This window comes from Melospiza georgiana, chromosome 20 (genome assembly GCF_028018845.1).
Source record: "Melospiza georgiana isolate bMelGeo1 chromosome 20, bMelGeo1.pri, whole genome shotgun sequence".
NCBI classification, from domain to species: Eukaryota; Metazoa; Chordata; class Aves; order Passeriformes; family Passerellidae; genus Melospiza; species Melospiza georgiana.
Window position 1 is genome coordinate 6,905,975 of NC_080449.1, and position 22,644 is coordinate 6,928,618.

General features: G+C 48.1%; 1 protein-coding gene across 4 annotated transcripts in view; it reads left to right on the forward strand.

Moving 5' to 3' along the window:
• The window catches only part of LOC131091757 (collagen alpha-1(XXVII) chain-like), a 145,106-nt gene that overhangs the window by 50,278 nt on the left and 72,184 nt on the right, over positions 1-22,644 (forward strand). For 2 of the 4 annotated variants that reach the window (XM_058037986.1, XM_058037987.1), the window contains exons 11-16: positions 125-178; positions 1,365-1,409; positions 12,316-12,369; positions 15,932-15,976; positions 18,220-18,273; positions 18,615-18,659. In XM_058037986.1, coding sequence (XP_057893969.1) covers positions 125-178; positions 1,365-1,409; positions 12,316-12,369; positions 15,932-15,976; positions 18,220-18,273; positions 18,615-18,659 — 297 coding nt within the window. Of the gene's footprint in view, positions 1-124; positions 179-1,364; positions 1,410-11,507; positions 11,601-12,315; positions 12,370-15,931; positions 15,977-18,219; positions 18,274-18,614; positions 18,660-22,644 lie in introns of all 4 variants that reach the window. The other 2 variants (XM_058037984.1, XM_058037985.1) reach the window with 2 other exon arrangements.

The window sequence follows — 22,644 nt, forward strand, 5'->3', positions numbered from 1 at the left end:
CAAGGTTTATTTCATCACGGCTGCCACTGACCAGCGCTGGAGGCTGCTCTGCTCTTCAGGAAGCACAGACTGACTGCTGCTAATGGAGAAATGTGTTTGACTGCTTGTTTCCTCTTTTCTTTAGGGCTATATTGGTCTCCCAGGATTATTTGGGCTACCAGGAGCCGATGGAGAACGAGTGAGTATTTTGTGAAGAAAACCTTGGTGTGTTGGTTGAATGCAGTTCTTCAGAGCCTGATGTAACCTTCTCTATCCCTGCTCCCTGAGGAAGGAGGCAAGCATGCCTAATGCTTACCTATTATCCCTTCTTTAGTCTCTTCCTACCCTTGAATGAGGACCTGTGTCCCTGTATAATGCTGATGTTCAGCTGTTCAGTCTTCAGGCAGGGCCATCAGACCTTGTGTTAACTACAGAGGAGTTCTTTTATATTCTCCTTCACTTAAAAACCTGCCTTCCCTCTCCTCCCTGCCAGTTCATCTTAGTGAGGTGGGGCAGGGTGAGGAGAATGTCCATGGAGATTCCCTGCTCCCACAGGAATCCCCTCCCAGCCACGCTGCCTCAGCACTTTGTGTGCCTGGCTGGAGATGTTTGGAAAGAGCTTGGCTCTTGGAAGGGACAGTGCTGAGCTTTCTGAAAATGGCTTTATTTCCAGTTGCACTGAGCTGGGCAGTCAAGCCTGGGGTTGTGAGTGGGCAGCTGTGGCTGTGGCCTTCCTTCCTCCCATCCTTTTCATCGTGCCTTCCCCCAGCCCAAATTTCCAGAGCTTTACAGGTCATCCCTTGCTTTTCCACTCTCCATCTCCACATCCTCCCACCTGCCTGATCTCCTCCCCTTCTCCCCACTAGAAGAGCTTCTAAAAAGATCACTGGAAGATGAACAGTGTATGATTCCAGCCTTTCCTCCCTCAAATGCAATCTCCAGAAAGCAGAGAGGCCCTGGGACCATGTGGGAGTGTGCCTGCCTGGGAGGGGCCTGCCCCGCGCTCTGGCCACGCTGATTTAATGCTTGTAGAGCTAAATAAGAAACATAAACACGAGTTGTGCAGCGAGTGCCTCAGCAGTGGCCCTCATTTGGTTCCAGACCAGTAGCTTAATGACTGCTCCTGCTCAGCCCAGCCCCAGCCTGGGGATGCTGCCTGCGCGTGGCCTCGGCAGGCCGCAGTTAATGGGTGAAGGTTAATTGTCTTCTGCTCTCGCAGCCCACTGCAAGTAGCTGACATTTTGATTCCCAAACAATGCCACAGTCATTAGCCTGTTTTGCATTCTCCTTTCTCTTCTCATTTTGCTGTGTATTGTTGGTTGGCTGTTTGATTTCTCAACCAGAACTTTTTTTTTTCTCTCTCTCTCTGTGTTTTTTCCTTGCAGGGGATCCCCGGAGTTCCTGGGAAGAGGGGCAAGATGGGTAGGCCGGTAAAGTTTTTCCTCGTCTATTATGCAGACCTTGTTGAATGAAACTGGAAATGAGATATTTGGCTTTTGGCTGGGTCCTTTCATATCTTCAAACGAACCTTTCCATGTCTGTCTTTTCAAGCAGGAAGAAAACCAAAGATAGAGATATTGCTCTCTTCCTTTCTTCCATGCTCTGCTCAATTCACAGGCGTTATTGCTCTTTTCCCATGCTCCTTTGAATCTTACATTTCTCAGATTTTCTTCCACAGCATCTTCCCTCCTGTCCTGCCTCTGGCCAATTGCTTCCCTAGATTCACTTTTTAATTCTCAACCATGATTGCAGTGTCCCAGGTGTCTGTACTGGCTCTGTTCCATCTCCTGCTTTGCACTCCCACCAGTTCTATCACATCTTCTGTCATTTCTATCACATCTATCTCCTCTTCTTGCTGTGCCTCTCTCCAACCCCTGTCCCATCCTGGTTTGTGTAATGCAAGTGTGGTTTTGTGTAGAAACCTTTTTGTTCTTGGTGGTGCAGCAGATCAGGGAAGATGTGTTTGAGGAGCAAGGAGGCACCAGGTAGATGTGAGAGCTTGGCCAGGAGCAAGAGGTGTTTGCAAGTGGGGCTGAAGCCAACTGTGAGAGCTGTGTAGGAGAACAAGAGGGGCTGTGCTGACTCTAGCAAAAAGCAAGAGCAAGTGGGAAAAATACTGAAATGAGCAGAGGAAAGGACAGAAAGGAAAGACTTTACCCCATCAACCTTCTTCCAATCAATTCTGTATGCCTCCTTTAGGAAGTTGGATGAAGCTTTTTGCTCCAGGAATCAGCAGAGAGCTCAGGCATGTTGTAGCTCTGTTGTATCTCATTGCCTTTGCACCTTGTCCTTCATGTTAGCCTGAGTATCCTCTGACCTCTGGACATCATTGCACTCACGGGCTTCTTGCAAAATGTCCACTCACCCACACATGGAAAAATCCAGTGCTTTCCCCTTGTCCCCCTTGCCTGGAGCCCCACGCCCACCACTCACTGATGTTCTCACTGCAAAAGCCGTGCAGATACCTTGGCAGTTTCGGGATTTCTGCTGGTCAGAGTGACTTTGAGATATATACAAGGCTCTTTTTTCAGCTTGGCAGTCGAAGAAGGAGTCAGTATTCTTCTTGTTTATTATTTTTTATTTATAACATTCTTTCTCTGGCCTGCTGAGGTCTGTCCAGCAGTTTAGACAGAGGTACACTGACTGCCCTCAGATGCAGTGTTGTCTTTTATACTAAAAACTACATGTACATTGTTTACAATAACTTCCCAATACCTATCACCTGTGTTAGACAGTGAGTTTCTACTTTAAACTAATGTAAAAATGCTAACATCACTCAGAAGATGGAGGCTAGGAAGAAGAAAGAAGAAGGACAGGGCACGCCCAAATTCCTCCATCTTGGGACCCCGAGCCCCCATTTTAAAACCCCAAAAATTTACTTTTCACCCCATGACAAACTATTATTCTACCTAAACTCTCTTGACTTGTAATTCCTCATATAAAGGTGGTAATGTGCTCGATGGGTCAAAATCAAAATCACAGGTGTCTTGGGCTCTGTGCCAAGGTCTCTGAGCAGGGGTTTGAGCCATCCAGGACAGCCAGAGGGACGTCCTGGGTTCTGACATGGCAGTGCAGACCCCTCAGCAGTGCTGTGTCCATCCTGCCTCTCCTTTGCCTAAGATGGGCAGCAGTCAAGCAGATTTTTTTTGGAGAGATACTGGAAATCCATACCAGATCTTTTGCAAGCTGCTGGTTGCACCAGAAACCTCCGTGATAAATAAGTGCAGGGTCCGTGGTGTAACCATGACTCTCTGGCCAGGGCAAAACAAACACAGCAACTGTTGTTAGGTGCAGGGACTCTGCTCTCTCTCTGCACAGAGCATGCTGCAGGCTCAAAGCCTTCCAGCTGTTGGCTGGCCAGGATTTGTAATCTTCCAGGCAAGGGCTTCGGTCTGGCAGTCACTGCTACGAGCAAGGGGCTCCCCTGAGATCAGCAGGGAATCTCTCAGCCATGGAGGCATTCAGGCTGGGATCTAGGGAAGGGATTAAACGGCTACACGTGAGCACCTTTGTTCTGCTTGGCTCCTTCAGAGAGCTCTGGCTCCATCCCTGGTTTATGATATCAGGTTTAATAGGAAATCTTGAATGGGCCGATGCTGACGATTTGAACTTCCCAGCGTGAACAGAAAGATTAAGTGACATCCACAGTTATTCAGGAAGTCTCTGGGAGAAATGGAAAGCATGAACCAGCTGACCTGATTCTCTTCCCAACACTTATCTCCTGGCCACTGCTGCCTCCCAGCTGCCTTGGGGTTTTTGTGAGCCGTCTGGGATTTCTCTGGTCTCTCCCATCCCTGCTCCCTTAGATTTGCTGGTGTGGCTGCTGTTCCTCTGCTGTCTCTGTGCTATCATTGCAGCAGGGAGCTCTTCCAAGCCCATATTAGCTGCCTTCAGAATGCTCTGGAGAGGAGGAAGGAGTTGGTATCACACATATTTCTGTACCTAGCTTTGTTTGGGATGAGAGCTGGCAGTGGATCACTGCTCAGCCGAGGAGGAGCTGGGGGCTGGGGGAGGTTGCATGTGACACCGTGGGCCTCTGAGAATGATGTAAGAGGGAATGATTAAAATAGAGGAACTGGACATGAGTCAGAGCTTGAAATCCTTCCAGGGAAGTAAAGTTTTGCAGAGCTGTGAGGGACATGGTGAGTCTGTCGTGGAAACAGCTGACTCCACCTCTCCCTGCCCGACACCAGCGATGCAGGAGGCCAGTGCATCCCAAAATATGGGCCCTGGAGAGGGAGAGGGCTGGGGTGGGCTGGGGGCAGAGTTATGGTTGGAGCCCAGTGCACTAAGGAGGCTGAAATAACAGGAGTCTGTACATCTCTGGATCTCTGTACAGGAGTCTGTACATCTCTGGATCTGCCTGGTTTTGAGGTGGGCTGGGGGCTGGAGCTGATTGCAACTTAAACCTTCAGTCTTGCCAGTGCAGTGGCTGAAAAATATGTCTTTTTATGGTGATTTTTGTAGATTTATATGGTGTTCAGCTGAGCAGCTGGGGAAAAAAATATATAAAAACAAGACCCCATCAGGGGTGCTGGGGGAAGGAGTGAGAGAAGCTGTTGATAGCTTGTCTTGCCATGCAGAGACAATGTGCCAGTCCTGGTTCAGCTTTGGGAAGGAGCTGTGCTGCCACTGCAGGAAATGACTCATAGGAAGAGTAGGAGATAGAAGTAGCTCAAGGAACACCAAGCTGTTCTTGTTCTGTGGGAGATGGGCAGCCACAATCAGGAGTGTCTGCACTGCAGATTGTATTAAACTTCAAATGGAGTGGAATATTTTCAGAAGTTCTTTAGCTCTGCTAGAGGAAAAGACTTAATGGCAAAATTTCAGGAAATGTATCCAAGGAGCTTTGAGCTCTTTTTTGGTTCATCTTTGGTTTTGATGTGTGCTTATATCTCTCTTTTTCACATAGAGTGTTCATACTGCACCAGCTGTGCTATTTTTTATCTATGATTTTTTGCTTACAATCTGTTTTGTTAGTAGTATTATTTTAAAAGAGATAGAAAAGAAGGAGGAGAAATTTAATTCAAAGACATACTTAGTAATTTTGAGATTCGTCTGAGGTCTATTCACAAGTCAGTTAAACACAACTTAGGTTTCCTTACATTTTTCTAAGAACCTGGTGATGCTGGTCCTGTGCTCAGAGCCTCTCCATGCAATCACCTTGTGAAAGAAAAGCCCTGGCCCAAAAGGTTCACAAAACAGCACAGGGATCAGGGCTGGAAGGGTTTGGTAACAGCAGCACGAGCAAGCCATGAGCACCACGAGCAGATATTTCTGTCTCTGTGCTCATCGTTCTGGTTTCTCCCCATGACACACAGTGTCACACAAGCTGCTTGGCTCTTCCAGCCCTGTGCAAATCAGGGACAGCACTGTCTTTGGAGAGCTCTCCTTTGAGCTCAGCAGCTGAAGCTTAGCGTGGAAATGCCAAGGATGACAGCTCATGTCTCAAGGAGGAGATGCCATAAAAAGGCACATGGATTTGGAGTCTCAGGGATGAGCATGGGAGTGAGTGCAGCAGGGTCCCTCCCCTCTGTCACCCACAGTTTGAGAGATGGCAGCCACTGGAACCAGCCTCAGTTTGCTGGGAGCACCAGTGCAGTGCCAGATTGCTGGAGCTGCCCACAGGCAGGATCCCCCTCTCCAGCTCTCACAGAGCTCACCTTCTCACCAAGCTCTTTTCCATGTCTTCTTCTGTGGTGCTTTATCATGCATTAACTCCTGCCTTCAGTGAGCATCAAGTTGCAATATATTGGTTTTTCCTTGTGATAAGCTGTCAGAAGGTCATGGGGTACCCCTGTCCTCCCCACCAGCATGAGCAGGCTCTTGCATCATTTTAAAAGACATCAATTGCCTCTGGATAGCCAAAAGCAGGGCTGCCTCTGGGTCAGGAAGGTTTCATTTTGTAGCCTCCCCAACCTTTTGATGGAGGGCTGAGATAGATCCATCCTTGGACAGATCCAGTGTAATCCTGAGATAGATCCATCATTGGATAGATCCAGTGTCAGAGCCTGGGGTTTGCCAAGGTCACAGTCCCAGCTGCTGTCCATGCACACAGTGGGACCCAGGCTCTGCCGTGGGTCTGCAGGGGCTGCCATGGCCACAGACCACTTACAAAACAAATGCTGCTTCTCCCTGTGGGGACTGAGGTGATAAACATCTCCTCTCTTGCTCCAGTCTTTTCTCTGCTTCGGATGCAGCTGAGACCCTTCCTTGACTGAGTGAGCCAAGAGGCTCCTGCACCACATGAGCACTTGGGAAACTGGTAACAGCATTCCATGGTACTCTCAGCTGTGGCCAGACAAAGCCAGTAGAGAAACGAGTGGGCTGAAGAGCTGTGTACAGGTAAATCCACAAGATGAGCTGCAGGAGGGAGCACAGATGGTCTGTAGGAGCTGATGGACAGGACTGGCCAGTGGTGTCTTGTGTCTGTACCCCAGCATTGCACCAAAATGTTTGGTGCCTTGTTCAGGAACTGATTAATTTAAAAACAGAATATGCTTTTAATCATCCTGTTTGCATGAAAAGTCCAGTGGAGGTCCTGAAAACCAGCCATGAACAAGGCTCCTCTTTTAATGAGAAACTTTTAGCCCATGGATCAGATGTTTCCTGTTAGCCATTTAAGCAAATTCTTTGCCCTTTTGTTTTGCTTTGTTAACCTGAATTTTTAAAATAGATGTGGTTTGAGCAATGAGTGACTTTTTTTAATGCTGAAGTTGGACACTGGAGCTGGGCAGCTGGTCTGGTCTCTCCACCCCTCTTGGCCTGGTTCACCACTCTGAAATGCAGGCATGAGCCCAGAGCAAATGTCACCATCTCTTTTTGGCCTGAGCTGTGTTCCACACGTCTGGAGTTTCCCAAATCTCTGTGGTGAGGTGCTTGCATGGTTACTTCTCACATGTTCCTATGTCCATGATTACACCATCAATATAACCTGGTGAGATGGACAATATCAGTATGTATTTCATATTTGTAAGAATGAGCAAAACAAGGTACTGAAAACACAGGGAAAAGGTGCCAAGAGCTATAACTTCCACCGAAAGAAAAGAAACAATCCCAAAGATTTATTTTTTTCCAAGAATGCTCCTAAGTGACTTGTCCATCATCATTCAGAAATCTCATGAGGAACTGAACCAAGGTCTTCCAGGCATCTTTAATCCTTCAGGGGAAAGCTCATTCATAAATCAAAGCTCAAAAATTATTCTCCTTAGAAAATATAAGGGAAAATAATGCAGTTGTCACCTATGAGTCTGAAAGCATTTTGACCCCTAAAGCTGCTTGGCTTCCTTGGGTAGGAGGCTGCTTGATTTGGCAATGTTGGCAGAGATAAGGAGGGGCAGTGGCAGGCTCAGTGCTCTCTGGCATTAGGCCAACGTGTCTGTGCACTGGTGACTCAGTTAGGGCTCTGCAGAGCAGGAAAAGTTCCTGTACCAGTGGGAAAGGAACGCAGCAGGAGCGTGGAGGGGCTGGCATTTCACTTTGGGCTGGAGGAGCTTCAGGAATTTTTTCTTGTGCTGCTCCTGCTGTACTCCCCCAGCTGGAGGGACAGTTTGGTTTAAAAATGCCCTGAAATCTTTGTCCCAAGAGGTGACACAGAGCTGTGAAGTCTCCTGGGGGTGAGAGCAAAGCTTCCTTCGGGGTGGCAGAGGAGCAGAACTACACAGGATCCCCCTCCATTGCCACATCTCCCTCTCTGCAGGGATGGGAGCTGCCTGGACCCAGGGGAGGGCAGAGGTCCCCATTGTGGAGGCACAGAGGAGCACAGGGTCTGCCAGGCTCCTCTGGGGTGGCTCCTGCTGGGGCTGGGCCTCCCCCTGCCCACCTGTGAGGGGCTCAGTCTGTCCCCACACCAGGAATTCTCTCAGAGGTGTGGGCTGCCAACATAAGCTACACTTGTTTGTTTTATTCTCTTTCTTTTTTCCAGTGAAGGCTTTCTCTCACCCTCGGCCCCGCTTCTCCGCCACCTTTTTTTTTTTCCTTTTTCCTTACTTAAATTATTTGACTTGCAAGTTCTGTCCCTGGGGAGGCTCCTGGGCAGTGATTCACCTGGCCAGAGCCAACTGGCAAATAGAGACTTTTGCAGACAAGACAGGAGGGCTGGTTGGTTTGAGCAGCTTCACCTTGAGCCAACAGGAAAATAAAATCCTATTTTTGGAGAACGATTCTGTTGGCATGAAGAGCTGCCAGGATTCTTCAGAGCAGCAGCTGCCAGACTGCCTCCCTTACTCCTTCAGGGAAAGTGCTTTAAACTGAATCAGATGTTGTACACACACAGCACACCCAGCCACACGTGAGCACCTGAGAGGGCTTTGGGGGAGCAAAGGACACCGTGTGTGTCACCAGTCCCTGCTCCTTGGGGACAGCTGCCTCCAGGGACAAGGGACAAGGAGCTGCTCTGACAGGAGCAGCGCTTTGGCTGACAGCAGAGAGGGCAGGCTGCTCTGTTTGCTTTGAGCAGTGGAAGAAAGAAAGGGGAGGTGGAGGGGGATGTAATCCCCTGATGCAAGAGGAGCTGGTTCCAGTGTCTGTCTAGGTCTGGTTGTTCTCAGCAGGAGCCTCCTGCTCTGTGAAAGGATGCCCTTTGCAGGGAGTGGGGATGAAAAGGAATTAAGGCACTATTGGAACATCTCAAAGATAGAGACTCTGTTGCTGCTTCAGCTGCAGACTCCTCAGTGTAACCTGGGATAAATCAGTTTGTATCTCTGTGTCTCAGTTCACAAATTGTGAACCCCTGTAAAGCTCTGCCTGGGCTGGGGACAAGGAAGCACAGGGGCACCCAGAGTTGTTGGTGCAAAGCATCTGCCTGTGTGCTCTCTCTCCAGCTCCCCATCTTGCTTCTTTCATTGAACTTCTCCTTCAGACAATGTGAAATCCATTCAGCTGGATGTTTTCCCCCACCTCCTCTCTGAATTTCCCAGCTGTGAGATAGAGCCAAAAGTTTTGTCATACCTGACTGGAGCGCTATGGAGGAGCACCCTGCTGGCTTCTGGCCAGCACAACTTGTTAGTGGAGCATTTTCTCCCTATTTCTGCTGCCATTTGCCATTCCCTTCCCTGTCCTGCTCCCTCTCTGTCTGTCCTGTCCCTCCCACAGAGCAGGCTCTGTATTTTTCACTGGGGTGTTTACCTTTGCTGTCCCAATTCTTAAGCATAATTTCCAGGGACTAGTTTTCCTGAAAAAAACACTTTGGACAATTATGGATTTTCTGTACCAAAACCCCTTCTGCACTCACAGGAGACTCTGAATCTGCTGTATTCTTTAATTTCTTTCAAAAGCCTCCTGTAATGGGCTGCCAGTAGTGACCCTCCTGTCTGCCAGCACCATAAAATTGAGCTTCCTGCCCCATGTGTTCTCCTCAGTCTGGGCTCCTCAGGCTGTTGGAGCAGAGCATGGGAGAGCAGAGGTGTCACTGCTTAGGGGAGGGAAACCAGGGGGATAACAGAGTCTGCTTGTAACTTCTGGGCTGCTTGTTTTAGTGGAATAGTGCTTGTTCTGTTCCTGGGGAACATCTCTCTCTCCTTTAGGCTCAGGCAGGAGAGGCACCAAAAAAACAGCTTTTACAGACGTGTGAGATCCAATAAATTAGGACACTGTGGTCACTGGAACTGTTATTGTGGTTTAAACTGCTACTGCTTACCCCATGGAAACAAAGTGCTTTCTTTTTCATTAGGGGCTTAAAAGATTGATTGTTTCCTGCTGTGCAAGAGCTGCGCTGGGACAGCTTTCACAACCTGGTTTGGGTCTTTGCAGACTGAAATATCCTTCTCCATGCCACAGCCACCAGCCTTAGCCTCATTTAATGTGTAAAACCTGTGCTAAGCTCGATTTCTGGGCTGGGGTGCCTGGGGGTAGTTGAATTGAAGCTGCTCTTTGCATTTGTCTCCTGCTCTGCGTTTGTTTTACATTTTGGGCCAAAATGTACCAGGGAGCAACCAGAACCCCAGCAATGGGTGAGCTGGGCTGGGGCTGCTTGTGCCAGCAGTGCAGATGGGGTGTTAAAGACAAAAAAGATGTTGGCCAGGATGGGGCTTTGGTGCTGGGTGCTGTCCTGGGCCTGTTCTGCTGCTCTTCTCAGCTTCCTCCCTCTCTGACCCTTTTCCATGCCATCCGTGAGGGCTGGCAGAGCCCTGAGCTCTGTGGGCAGTCACAGCCTGCTGTGAACAGGTTTCATTGCTGAATCTCTTCATTGCTGGGTGGTACTGGCCAAGTGACCTCAGGTGCTCAGCTCCACCTTCCAAACACAGGAATAATCTCAATATTTTGAGATCTAGTGCTGGAAAACCTGTGTAAATGTAGACTTCTATTAACTCTGTCACCAAGTGCCTCAAATTTCCTGTCTTTAAGCAGCAAGGTTAATGCTGGAAACTGAGGCATAAAAAAAGAGTGAAACACATGTGCAAAACATATGCATTTAAATAGTTCCTTATCTGGGTTCTTTTATTCTGGCACAGGAGCACATTGTTTATGTCACACTGCAACAGTTTTAAACCAAATTCAGACAGTGCTGTTTTAGTCTGGAGCAAGCATTCCCCCAGCTGATTTTGTGCTGCTGTAGCAATATTGTTTTCATTGTACCATTCAAAGTAGCAAAATCTCTGTGTTGGTGAGAGGTCAGCTCCATAGCAGAGACCTCAGCAGCCACAGGGCCAGGCTGCAGCTCAGTGGCACCCATGGCTCTCTGAGCAAGGAAGGAGAGATGGGGGAATGCTGAAATCTGCAGCAGTGTAAGTACAGTATCAGTCTGTGCACTCATATTTTCCTTGGCAAGCCACATGACTGTAAACAGCAAAATATTCTGGCAATCTTCTTTTTTTTTTTTTTTTTTTCTGTCTTGCCTGAGCAATGAGTTTTCCCTGCACATCTCTCTTCTGATCTGATTGATTCGGCATGTTAGCAGAGTTATTTTTCTCCTTTTTTCATTAAAGAAAATTGTAGGCCCCCCTGCCTTCTTGTTATATTTGACATCTTTGTCTCTAGATGGCAGAAGGCTGTTTCCAGTGGTTGCTTACCACAGCCTCTTGGCATGAGCACAGGCCTCAGGGATGTAGTGCCTAGCTGGAGAAAGGCAGACAACTTTCCTATTCTCAATGATTCCCACAAAATAGAAGTGTTGAATCATGTCAGTTCAGTCCTTCATGCTGTAGGGAGCTGGTACAGAAGAGCTGAAATGCTGGCTCAGGTCAGCACCAGAATTTCTGTTGACTTAAACAGGTCTCACATCTCTCACCTTAGATTTTACCAAGCAAATTTATATCTTTTCTGTTCACCAGGAGCTGTAAACCCCCAAAGGTCAAGGGAGGTCTTGGATGACAGTTTCCCAGTGTGGTTTTCCTGCTCTGTCTGTTGTGATCACTTCAGTTTTCATTGTTGCTGATGGGTTTCCAGATAAGCGTTGTCACCATTGGCGTTGTTACATTTCACTTCCCTAAGATTTGCTTTTCCCAGACACCCAGTGTTTGCAGCATGCAGGGAAGGAGGCAGGAGAGGACAGCATCCTCTCCCTTTCTTCTTCTTCTCTGTCTCTTAAGCTCTCAGGTGTTCCAGAAGATGCCCATGTTGTCCTGGTGAGCAGAGAAGGGGATAAAGCACTTTTACTTGGACTCCCAGTTCGAGCTCTTTCTGTGAGAGACCAAGTATGGCAGGACAGGGAAGAGAAATCTGCTTTGGGATCTGCTTGTGGCAGGGAATCAGGGGGGAATTGGGGGCTTAGAGGAGCACAGGAACTGTCCAAAAGTGAGGGAGAACGTGTCCCAGCACCGTGTTCTGGCTCTGGCTCAGCACCTCCCCTCCCTTCTCTGCAATTGTCTGAAGTCTTCCAAACTTGTCTCGGATATAATGAGACGAAGTCTTCTTTTGTGGTGACTTTTTCCTGTAGTAAACATGGCCTTTCACAGCCCTGGGGTGTGGGCTGGGATGAGTTTGGAAGCATTTGCTCCTCTGGCAAGCTGAAAAGAAGGGAATTCACCAGGCATCTCCCATCAGCTCCATTGAGCATCTGCATGGGCTCCAAGAGGCTTTGTGCTGTCCAGCTCTCCTGAGAGGAGGGGGTGCTCTTCAAAGGGTCCTGTGAGCAGACAGCACTAAATAATTCAGACTGACAATCCATTTTTAATATAGTCCCTGCAGTGAGTTTGTGAATCAGGGTTTTGGCCTTGCTGAGCTGTGCTGATGTGGCAGGAGGGGTTTGGATGAGGACAGGCAGGCTGATTGTCCCACATGTCCCCGTGTCCTGCTGCTCCCCAATGTGCTGCACAGGTGCAAGGGGAGTGGTTGTAACTGACTGACTGCACCAGGGAGCCTCAATAACTGACATTCATGTTTGCCTCCTCTCCTCAGGGTTTTCCTGGGAATTATGGAGAACGAGGACCTCCAGGCATCGATGGGAACCCTGTAAGTTCACAAGTTTTCCTGTCTTTTCTTCTTTTGCAGTAGACAGCACACTGTACTGCATCATGCTAGTTTGTTGGGGTTTTTTTAAGCTTGGTGACAGCTGCTGGTTGGTTTTATCCCTCCTGAAAAAAAAAATGTACATCCCTGCCCTGCTGAAAAACCCTCTATTTGGCTCCTGTAACTGTCAGGTCATTTGCCATCACTTTTCTGTCTCCATCTCTTGCCTTCCCAGCGCCTCAGTCATGACAAGTACTTTCTTATCCAGAATGTGTGGCTAGGAGAAAATAAAGAGGAAAAGGGCAAGGATGTTGCTCTGGCAGAGTAGGCAGTGTTGGACCATGTTGTCCACACCACAGGGCACAGATTCCCTGCTCCAGTGTCTGGGAGCACTGAGGGACAGAATCCACAACCCAAGCTGCTTCCTGCCCCATTCCTCAGCCAGCCCTGGGACTGCCTGGGGAGTAAAGTCTCCAGTCTCCTGAGTTCTTGCCCTTTAGTCTTCATCTGACCCCTGCTGGCTTCCTAAGAGTGGGATGTGTCTCCTGGGAATTGGGTCAGGATGGTCACTGAGGTCGTTTAAGCAGCTGGGTGCTGATAAAGTTCAATTTGCTCTGCTCTTGTAGCACTAAACTGTGGGGATATGCTGTGTCTGCCTCTGCTCACAGAACATGGTTTGCAAACGTGGTTTGTGGCAGTTCTCAGATGTATTAATTATCCTAAATTATTTTCTGAATGACTTTGTTGGTTCTCCCCGAATTAGCATGTGAGCAGCACTGATTCATCTTTGAAATTCCTGCTGCCTTGGTTATTCACACATAATCACCGTGCTGCTCTGGGGTTTGAGGGGATGATTTGTGTGAAGTAACCCACTCCACATGTGCCTGCAAGCTCCCATTCGTCATGTATGCAGCATAAAAGTTATTTTCACAACAGACTCCAATCACCAAGCCAAGCTCAGCTACAGCTCCAGCCTTTGTGGGAATTCAGCACAAGAATCATAAATGCAGTGAACTGAAAGAATGATGTTCCCAAGGAACACTTCTGCAGGACTTTTCCCATCCTTCAGTCAACTCAAGCCATGGGTCAGAGTGGAATCAGCAGTCCCAAAGTGGAAAACTTTCTGATTGTACTGCTATTTCCAGCCAGCCCACCAGGAAGGGCAGGAATCCTAGAGGACAGGAAGACTTTTTTTTTTTGTTTTCCCTAAATAACTTATTTTGTTTTCTTTTGAATATGCAAGTTGTCTAAGCCCCATTCAGAAGATGTTCTCAATGCCAGTCAGCTGAATGGCTGTTCCCAGAGCCTGGGAGAGCAGCAAATGTCCCGTTAATTCATCCAGAAGGATCGCTCCTCTTTCATCTTATCAACGGCTCTTAAATATTAATGTGCCTTGGCCATGGCAGAATGAAAACAGACTGTTTGGGCTGACTTAAAGGGAGGTTCACAGGGTCACAAGTGGAGTCACAGACGCAGAAAAATGCCCGAAAGTCTGTTTGTGGAGCACACAAATATGCTAGGTTTGGTAGGTGGGGTGTGCAGCTGAGCTGTCAGGGGCAGGATGGCCTCGGGCCCGGCTGCCACATCCTCTGTTTGATCCCCTGCTGGCTGGGGAGGCTCAGCCACAGCCTCTGATGTGCTCTGCAGCCCCTCCGGGCACTGCTCCTCCAGCCCAGGGCCATTCCTCCCCGCTGCCAGCTGATGAGAACTGTCAGCCATGGCATTCCAGATCCCACGTTCCCCCAGAGTGCTTCACCACTCCAATTAGGCTCTTAATCACAGGAATTAGACGTGGGAAAGGGCTGTTGGTTCATCTCCTTCTCTCTTGTTCCAGTGCCCGCTCCATGCGCTGAAAAAAGGAGAATGGAGCCTGATTTCCCTCACAGGTCAGGGACTGATAGCCAGGAAAGGCCACTTGTAAATCCTCCATTTCCTAGAGCAGGGAATGGCTCAAATTAACAACTAGTCCTGTCCTCATCTCTCAGGGGAGTCTACCCCCTCCTCTTCCAAGAGGAAATCCTCTTCTGTTAGCTGTGAGCTCATGCATTTCCACAGACAGCCGTTCTCCTGAGGAACAGCAATACGACACAAGTCAGAAAATCTGGGAAGTGCCTCTTGGAGCTGGTGGGACCAAGAGCTGAGCATCCCCCCAGCCTGCAGCCCAGCCACCCTTCCTGGGGAACCCAGGCCACCGTGCAGCTCCTGTGCTCAGCATTCCTGGGATGCTCCCTCTCCTTCCTGAGCCAGGAATGCCAGGCCTTGGCTGAAGGCTTGAAGCCGGCCTTATAACAGTAGCTCTGAGGACACAGAAATCCCACCCATGAGGAACAATTGCTCCACAGATGGCCCAAGTATGCAGGAAAGGAACTGGCCATAAAAAAAAAAAAAAGCAATTTTAGGCTGGTTGAGATTATGAAACGCTTTTTTGTGTGTGTGCTTGCCCAATAGTCCTTTACTCCACTTCCCATAAAATAAACACACGTAACCCTTTAGCCAAGGAGCCCTGAGCACATTCAGTCACGTTGCATCCCCTTCTCTTTGCTTCTCCACCAGGCAAATCTTTCCATAAAAGGGGACCTCTATTGCACTGGAGGGGGCTCCACCAGATGTGTACCATAAACTGAGCAGGGCTGTCAGAGGAAGTGGCCAGCATGATCCAGAGCAGGGCAGGACTGGCTGAGTGAAAGGGAAGTTCAGCATTTCCAATGCACTTGTTCTGAGAGGCCCTGTTGGAGATGGAGGTGTGTCAGAGCAGGTCCTTGCCCTGGCCAGCACTGTTAGCATGGCCAGGGAGGCCACCAAAGGGGACACAGGACAGGCTGAGCACCCCATGGTTGCTGAACTGCTCAGGGACCTGGGTAGGTGAGGGTCTGGCAGAGCTTCTCTGCTGTGCTTCACTTGGAGATGCCAGCAGATAGATCCAGTGCTTCTGCATGGCTTTGGAGAGCTCACACAGAGAAAGTTTGTGGTGAAGCTGAGGAGCCAAACCAGCCCCACAAGCCCCATCAGCGGTCTAACCCTTGGAATGATGAGCTCCAAGGTGCCAGACACCCCCAGGACACGTTTGCCAGCCCCAAAACCTGCAAATTACCCAATTTCATTTTTATGCAGGTCTTCCTTTTCCTATGAGTTTTATTATTACATAACCACTCCCAAAACTCACCTTTCCCAATGCTAAAGCAGCAGCTTTCCTCTCCTTCCCACCTTAGCCTTGCTCTCCCCATGTGCCCTGCTCCCTCTCCCTGCCAGTGGCTGGGTCTCACCTGGGACAGGCTCCCACCTCTCCCCTGAACACTGAAATGTTCCTTTCATCCAGCCTGCTCCTGGGAGGGGACTCAGCCCTGGGAATGACTGCCAACAACAAGCAGCCTGTGTCTTCCCAGGATGTGCTCTCCTGGAAGTTCTGGATTGCTTTGGAGGGGAAAGGGGCTGGGGATGGAAGGAGGAGGGATGGTGCTTTCCCTTCTTTTCCCTTCCCTCAAACCCCTGAAACACTGAGCTGCCTTTCAGTCTCTCCTTGTCTATAAAGTGTTCTGTAACCTTGTGGGTTTGTCTTTCCTTTTAGGGAGAATTGGGAGCCCCAGGTCCTCCTGGAGTCCTTGGACTCATTGTAAGTACAAAAACAAATGGAGATCTGGCTTGTCGGGCTTTAACCCTTTCAACCTGCCTGACTGCACAGAGATTTTGTTCTTCCTGTGAGCAGGATGGCTGTGTGCATGGGGGAGCTGTGGCACCTGGGGAGAGAGGGGGTTTCCTGGTGGATTCAGAGGTGGAGGAGGACAAATCCTTTCCAAGCAAAAGGGAACAGATTAGAAGTCCGTTGTTAGTGTCTTTTTTTCATGGTAACTTGCCCTTTTGATAGCGTTTGCCAGGGTATTTCTTCAAAGATGCAGCATTCTTTCCACACCAGGATCTCTTAAAAAGTAAGTCCCTGTCAGCAGTGACCTCAGGGACACACAGTTCTTGTTCACTGGAGAGTCTGAGGGCAGGAACAGTCTGTCCTCTGGGTAGACAGGAATTTTAAAAGCACTTTCACCATCCCATCACTAATCCAGGTAATTTTATTCAGCCAAATTCCACCCTTCATTGCACTTTTCCCCCAGCAGGAGATAAATGGGTAAGGATGGGTGGCAGCTCCTCCTCTGGCAGCTGTGCTGGGCAGTTAATGCCCAACTGGTTTATTTTTAGGTCTCAGCACTTGTTTTAGGTTATTCCCTTCCATGCACATAAATTGGTAGGCTCTGTTACTACTACAGCATTCTTTCATAATGATTCCTCCTCAACTGTGACAAACCATGGAAACTTGACTTGCAAGGAATGGTTAAAACCTTCCCCTTTAGCCTTTCCACAATTTAAATTACAGGAGTGTGTGTCAGCTTAGATCAAGGCCTCCACTGCACTAGGCATTGCACAAACCCAGAAATCTCACATTCCTGGAAGGAGCAGCAGGGAATCTGGTGGAGCACCCATCTTGGAGATGGAGGATTGGGACAGAGGTGGATTCACAGGAAGGTTTTCCATGGAACCATGAATTAGCTCTGCTTCCCTTCATTAGTGGAGATGAAAGTAGCTACTTTAGCCATAGCAGCAGAAAGGATGTGCACTTGTCAAAAAAACTGGGAGATGAAGATTGCTATTTAAAACAATACCATTGAAGGCATCCTTGCTTTAGGAAGATTTCTCTTTTCCTTGTTGCCGTTATCTCACAGATATTTGGAAAGATTTCTCTCTTCCTTGTTGCCATTATCTCACAGATACTGTGTTTGTTAGAAAGTGTAAGGTCAGAGATGGCAAATGTGATCATGATCCTCCTAGAGATGATGGAGTCAGAAGCTGCCTGTCCTCCCCTCCACACTGGCCCAGCCAAACTTCAAACTGAGATTCAGGTCAAGCTGAGTCAGATCTTGTGTCCCAGGGTAAAATGCAGCTCCTGAATTGAGGCTGCTGAAGCATCTCCAGTGGGATAGACTGACAGTGACCTCCTCCATCCTCCTGGGGAGAAGGGAGCACATTCACCCTGCCTTGTCCTCTCTGTGGAGGGCAGCTCCAGCTGCTTCCCCAGGGTGTGCACACACTGCAGGGCATGGAGAAGGTGACACATTGTCCCCTTTCAGTCTCCTCCTTGCCACCTGCAGCCACCCCAGGCCCAGCCAGGCTCTGCTCACGTACCCTGCAGAGTTTGGTTCACGGTGTAAGAGAGGCTGAAGAGCAGAATTAGGTGTAACTAAAGCCTCTTGCTCTCCTAATTAACCATGTGGGCAGAGCTCTGAGCAAATGCATTTCCACAAGCAGCCTTTATGCTGGGAGGTATGAAAAGGGCTCTGTTGGGGTGGCTGCGGCCCAGCTCTCTCTGTGTGACCGCAGGCCCGGGGCTGAGGCTGGAGAATTGCTCCTTGAGGGAGCCTGCCCTGTTTATTTACACACTGAGGCCAGGCCAGGCACCCTGTCACTGCCTCTCTTCATGGCAGGGAGAGCCAGAGCCCATTTCAACAGCAGCACTGAAGGGTTTCTGTTGTACATCACACATGGGTGCCCACAGCAGGCAGAGCTCTGCTGTCCTCCTGTGTTAGACTGAGTCCAACACACAGTGCCACTCTGACTTCTCACTGCAGCAGGATGAGACCCCTCTGTCCCCACCTCCTGCCCCCACTCTCTTTTCTTAGAATGCTGCATTTATTTAGGGGCTGTCTGCACATTCAAAGAGCCTTGACTCATGCCAGGATGCTGCTGTTGATATCAGTAGTGCATTTCTTCAGGGACACTGAGGCTGGATATCAGAGGAATTTCACACCACATGCAGGGATCTGTTGGGTTTGCACCTAATGACTGTGGTAATTTTCTTTCTCTCACTAGGGTGACATGGGCCCTGTTGGACCAATTGGCTATCCAGGACCAAAAGGATTAAAGGTGAGGGAATCTCTGAGCTCTCATCCCTCCATAGCTGGGCTGAAGGTTTTTCTGTTCCTCCCTGGGACAGTGGTGACTGTCCTGAGAGAAAGGATGGGCAGCAGTGGTGTTGAACACAACATCCCACTGGTGCTCTCAGTGGAGAATTCCAGAAGCATTTTCCCACATGAAGATTGTGTGATTGAGCACACTTTGGGAGCAGTCTGGCATTGGACCTTGAGACTGTCCTAGGACAGTGCTGTGGGTGTGAGCCACTAGCCCCATCTGCAAACAGCAATGTCACAGACCTGAGCAAGTCTCCACCATGGCTCAACCTCACTCTGAATTTTCTTTTGTTTCAGGGGCTGATGGGAAACCCTGGAGAACATGGACTGAAAGGTGATAAGGTGATCTGAATACTCCCTTATTGCACTGTGTTTTAATTTTGCATGTGAAACCCCCTTTCTAGTTTCTTATTCAGCATTGTAGTGCTGATTCCACCCTGGCCATCTATACCCCATCCTCTCACTCTCCCTCCATTTGTGACACTCTAGTTTTGATTTTTCTTTCTTTAATATCTCCCCCATCCCCTTTTTCATGGAGTATAGATAAGTTATGCTCAGATCCTCTTTGGAGCTCCCATCTCCCACTGATGATGACAGTAATGTTCCACTGTTTTTCTGTTATTTGCATGATGGGATGGGGAGGAGATGATCCAACACTGACAGTGAGTTTGCATTAATGCATTTGGGGGAAAGATGTGGTGTGAAAAAGCAGCTCTGTATCAAACCAGGTAGATCCCCTGAAAAAACTGCTGTGTGTTGGATACCTCTGCTCCTGTTCAAGGAGCCTCACCTCAGTTCAGCTTCCTACTGGGAGGAAATTGCCTTGTCCCAAACTGATATAAATCACTGGAGAAAAAGCAAAATGGAGAGGGGCCTTGATTGCAGTGATTTAGTGGTGCTGGCACAAAACCACACAGCCCCAGCTAAATCAGCATGAAGCTGTGTGTGTAAATGTCTCACTGTCACGAGAACCCTCCTCCTACAGATATTCAGCTGGAGGATTTATTTAGTCTGAAGGAGTGGGAGGTGCAGTTATTTATTGCTGGCTCTGATTGCTCAGGAGGGCAGTGGAAAATGACCATTAAGTGTATTCTCCTCCTCCTGTCGGATGTTTTATTCTCTTCTTAGATGTTTGCTTTTAGAGGATGATTTAGCAGCCCAAAACTGCACAGGGGGGAAGTAGTGTCAAACCAGTGATTCAACTCTTCTTATACTATAGCAGCTCTTAGCCAGGACTCCTGTGTCTGCAATTTCCATTTCTCCCTTGTGCTGCTTTCCCACTTTTGTTGAGAGCAATGACAGGACAAGAGAAGGGCTTTTTCTTTAGGACTAGCTTAAGGCATTGTAGCTGGTTTCTGGATTAAACCCCAGATCCTGGAGTCCACAGACTCCTCCATCCACTCCTTGGGAGAAATGGTTAAATATCTTAAAAGCCACCAAGATCTAAATCATTGTATAGCAAAATTAACCTTCCTGGACAGTTCAGTCTCCATCACTGCTCTGTTTATGTCCAGTATTTCCCAGTAACCAAATGGTTTGTGGCTGTCTCTGGAGTTATCCTTCCAATACTCCCAAGTGCAGAATTATCCATCCTCCCAACAATCCCACACTCCTGAGGTACAGGAAACCTTTCCTTCCCCCCCAGCTGCCTCCCCTGCAAGCTCCAGGCTGCAGTCATCCTGCCTTCCTGGGTTGATGAAGATTTAATTGGATGTCTGCAAGCTCCTATTAATCCCATCTGTCTTGGTCACATCCAAAACACGTGGCCTTGTACAGGTTGGGTTTTTTGTAGCTGAGGAAAACTCCCTTCAGTCAGCAGCAGTCAGATGGATGCTGGTAAAAGCTGAGGACACTGACAGGGTGGCTGGATGGTTGTGTAGGCAGCAGGAATGTCACTGGATCTGCCACCTCAATCCATCTGGGAGGATGTCCTCATATCACATGGCCAGGTGTGAGCCAGAATAAGGGACAGCATCTCACTCCTCCAGCTAAAATCACATCCTTTTATCCAGAATCTAGACAGGCAGACCCAGGTCATCCTTCTGTTTGCATTCCTGTGTTTTCATGGAGGCAAGGAGAGGGGGAAGAAAGGGAGAAGTGGAATTACTGTGTGACTCTGAAATCAAGAGGGGCCTTGAGAAGGCCACGTGGGGTGATGAGTGCAGGGGAAAGGTGGAGGAAGCAGAGGAAATCCCAGCTCCTTGTTCTCACAAAGGAGTTTTATGAATCAGGACATCTGTAACTTGTGGAGGACATGGCTCAGGCAAATACCTCTGAAGCTGTGTGGTGTTAGCTCCCTTTGCATTGCTGAGCAGGAAGTCTTGGGAGCAGAGACTCCACTTGAGGAAAATTGAGGGGATTTTGCACAACAACCTCCTCTGCATCCCCCAGACAGCAAACACATCCCACAGCTGTGCATTTGGTCCCTTCCCTTGCAGCCCCTCTCTGTTTGTGTTGGGTTACACAAGCCCTGGGGGTGTCTGAAGCTGCATTTCTTTTTAGAGGTGAAACATGAAGCACAGGCAGCATCCCATGGGCAGGGGCTGTTTGTAATTTCAGATCCTGCATTCCTTTTCCTGCCCCGTGAACCAAGTCCTTGCAGGCTCATTTCGTCATCTCAGCATCTCAGTTTTTAATAACAAACATGCCTGACCTCTTTCCTCTGTAATTTTCCCCTCATATTAAGGACACAGATCCCAGGTCCCAGTTCCAGGGCAGGTAAAAGGTGATGCCCCAGTGCTCAGTTCTGGTTTAAGAGATTGACAGCCATGGATGGACTGTTCATGCTGTGATATTTTGCTATCACAATAACATGTGAACGTCTGGTGTGAAGTCCAGCTCAGGTTAAGAGATGAGTTTTGTTTCCATGCTTCCTTCTTACCCTCTCTAATGCCCATTTCTCAGAGTTGTTTAAAAACTGGCTTCACTGTCATGCCCCACTTTTCCTAAAGGTTGGAAACAAAAGTTTGTTCCTGCGTTTTGCTATGCTCAGGAAACTCTTTTATTTTAGTAGTTATTACTTAGTGTCCAAGTATTTCTTATGAAACAGTATTTCAATGGCCACTTGTACTCTCTGGGTAGAAAATTGCTTAATAAAAAATACAATCTTTTTTCTTTGACCCTCAGAATTGATGATAAAGCCAAATCTCAGAGCCAACCTGTCACTTCCAGAAAAGCTGTTTTCATGCTGCCTTCAGTCAGGAGCCAGAATTAAGTAGATTTTAGTGTTTTAAGCCTTGGACTACATAAAATAAGTAGAAAATTCAGAGAAGATGAGAGAAATCTGTGAAGGAGCTGGGTCACACAGTAGCTTTTTTACCATTTCTGTTCTATCTAATACTTGGGTTTCTTCCGAACTGAAGCTGTGTAAAGAGCTGATTGTTTCCATTTTGCATTGCCAAAGGAAAAAAATATGGAAAATAGTTCAGATGAAACAAAATGTTGGTTATTTGACTCAAATTAAAATATTTTAGGTTGAAAACCAAATGAGTAAAATCAATTTAACATTTTTAAGACTAACATTTTAATTTTGCTACGTAAAAGACTTGTTTTGAAGATGGTTCAGTGAAATGTTCCGGGAGCATTTGCCAAAACATTTAAGCAAATTTAGCATGAATCCATGAAATGTTTCCATCATTGAATCTGCATAGTTCTTAATTATTTTTCTTCTGAAAAATTGTCTTTGAAAAATTTTTACTAACTCAAACCTGAACCGTCCACAATTTGATTATCCCCTGCATGTTACTGAGGTAGTTGCAATTATTTCAGCTCTCTGATGGGTGAGAGTGGGTGGTTTTTCTGGAGTGAAGTGGACTTTCTCTGACATCTCTCTGTGGACTTTGGCTCTGTTGCAGGACTCCATATGTCTTCCATGTGGGCTATGTTTAAACATATAGCCCTGGAGTGGCTCATTCCCTTGCTGGGGAGCCAAGTTCATGGGACAGAGTTCCTCCAGCAGTTATTTTTGTTGGGTCTTGTCATTGTACCAAGTTATTGTAGTCATTCCTCCCTTGACTTCCCAAGTAGAATTTTCCTTTCTCTGCCCCATCATTGACTCATCCTTTGTTTAAGTCAATCACTAAACACATGAGGCTGGAAGGGGCATCAGGAGGTGATTTGGTCCAGAGCTGCTCACAGCAGGGCTGAGAGTCAAACCAAGGTAGCCCACTGCTCCTTGGAAAACCTTCAGGGATATTTGGCTTCCACTCAGGGAGGCAGAATCTGCTATGTTGGTCCAATGAGGGACAGACAGACAGACAGCCAGCTTGGTGAGGAAATACTGTCAGTGATGGGCTTCCCATCTCAGTGAGCACCAGCTGACCCCTCC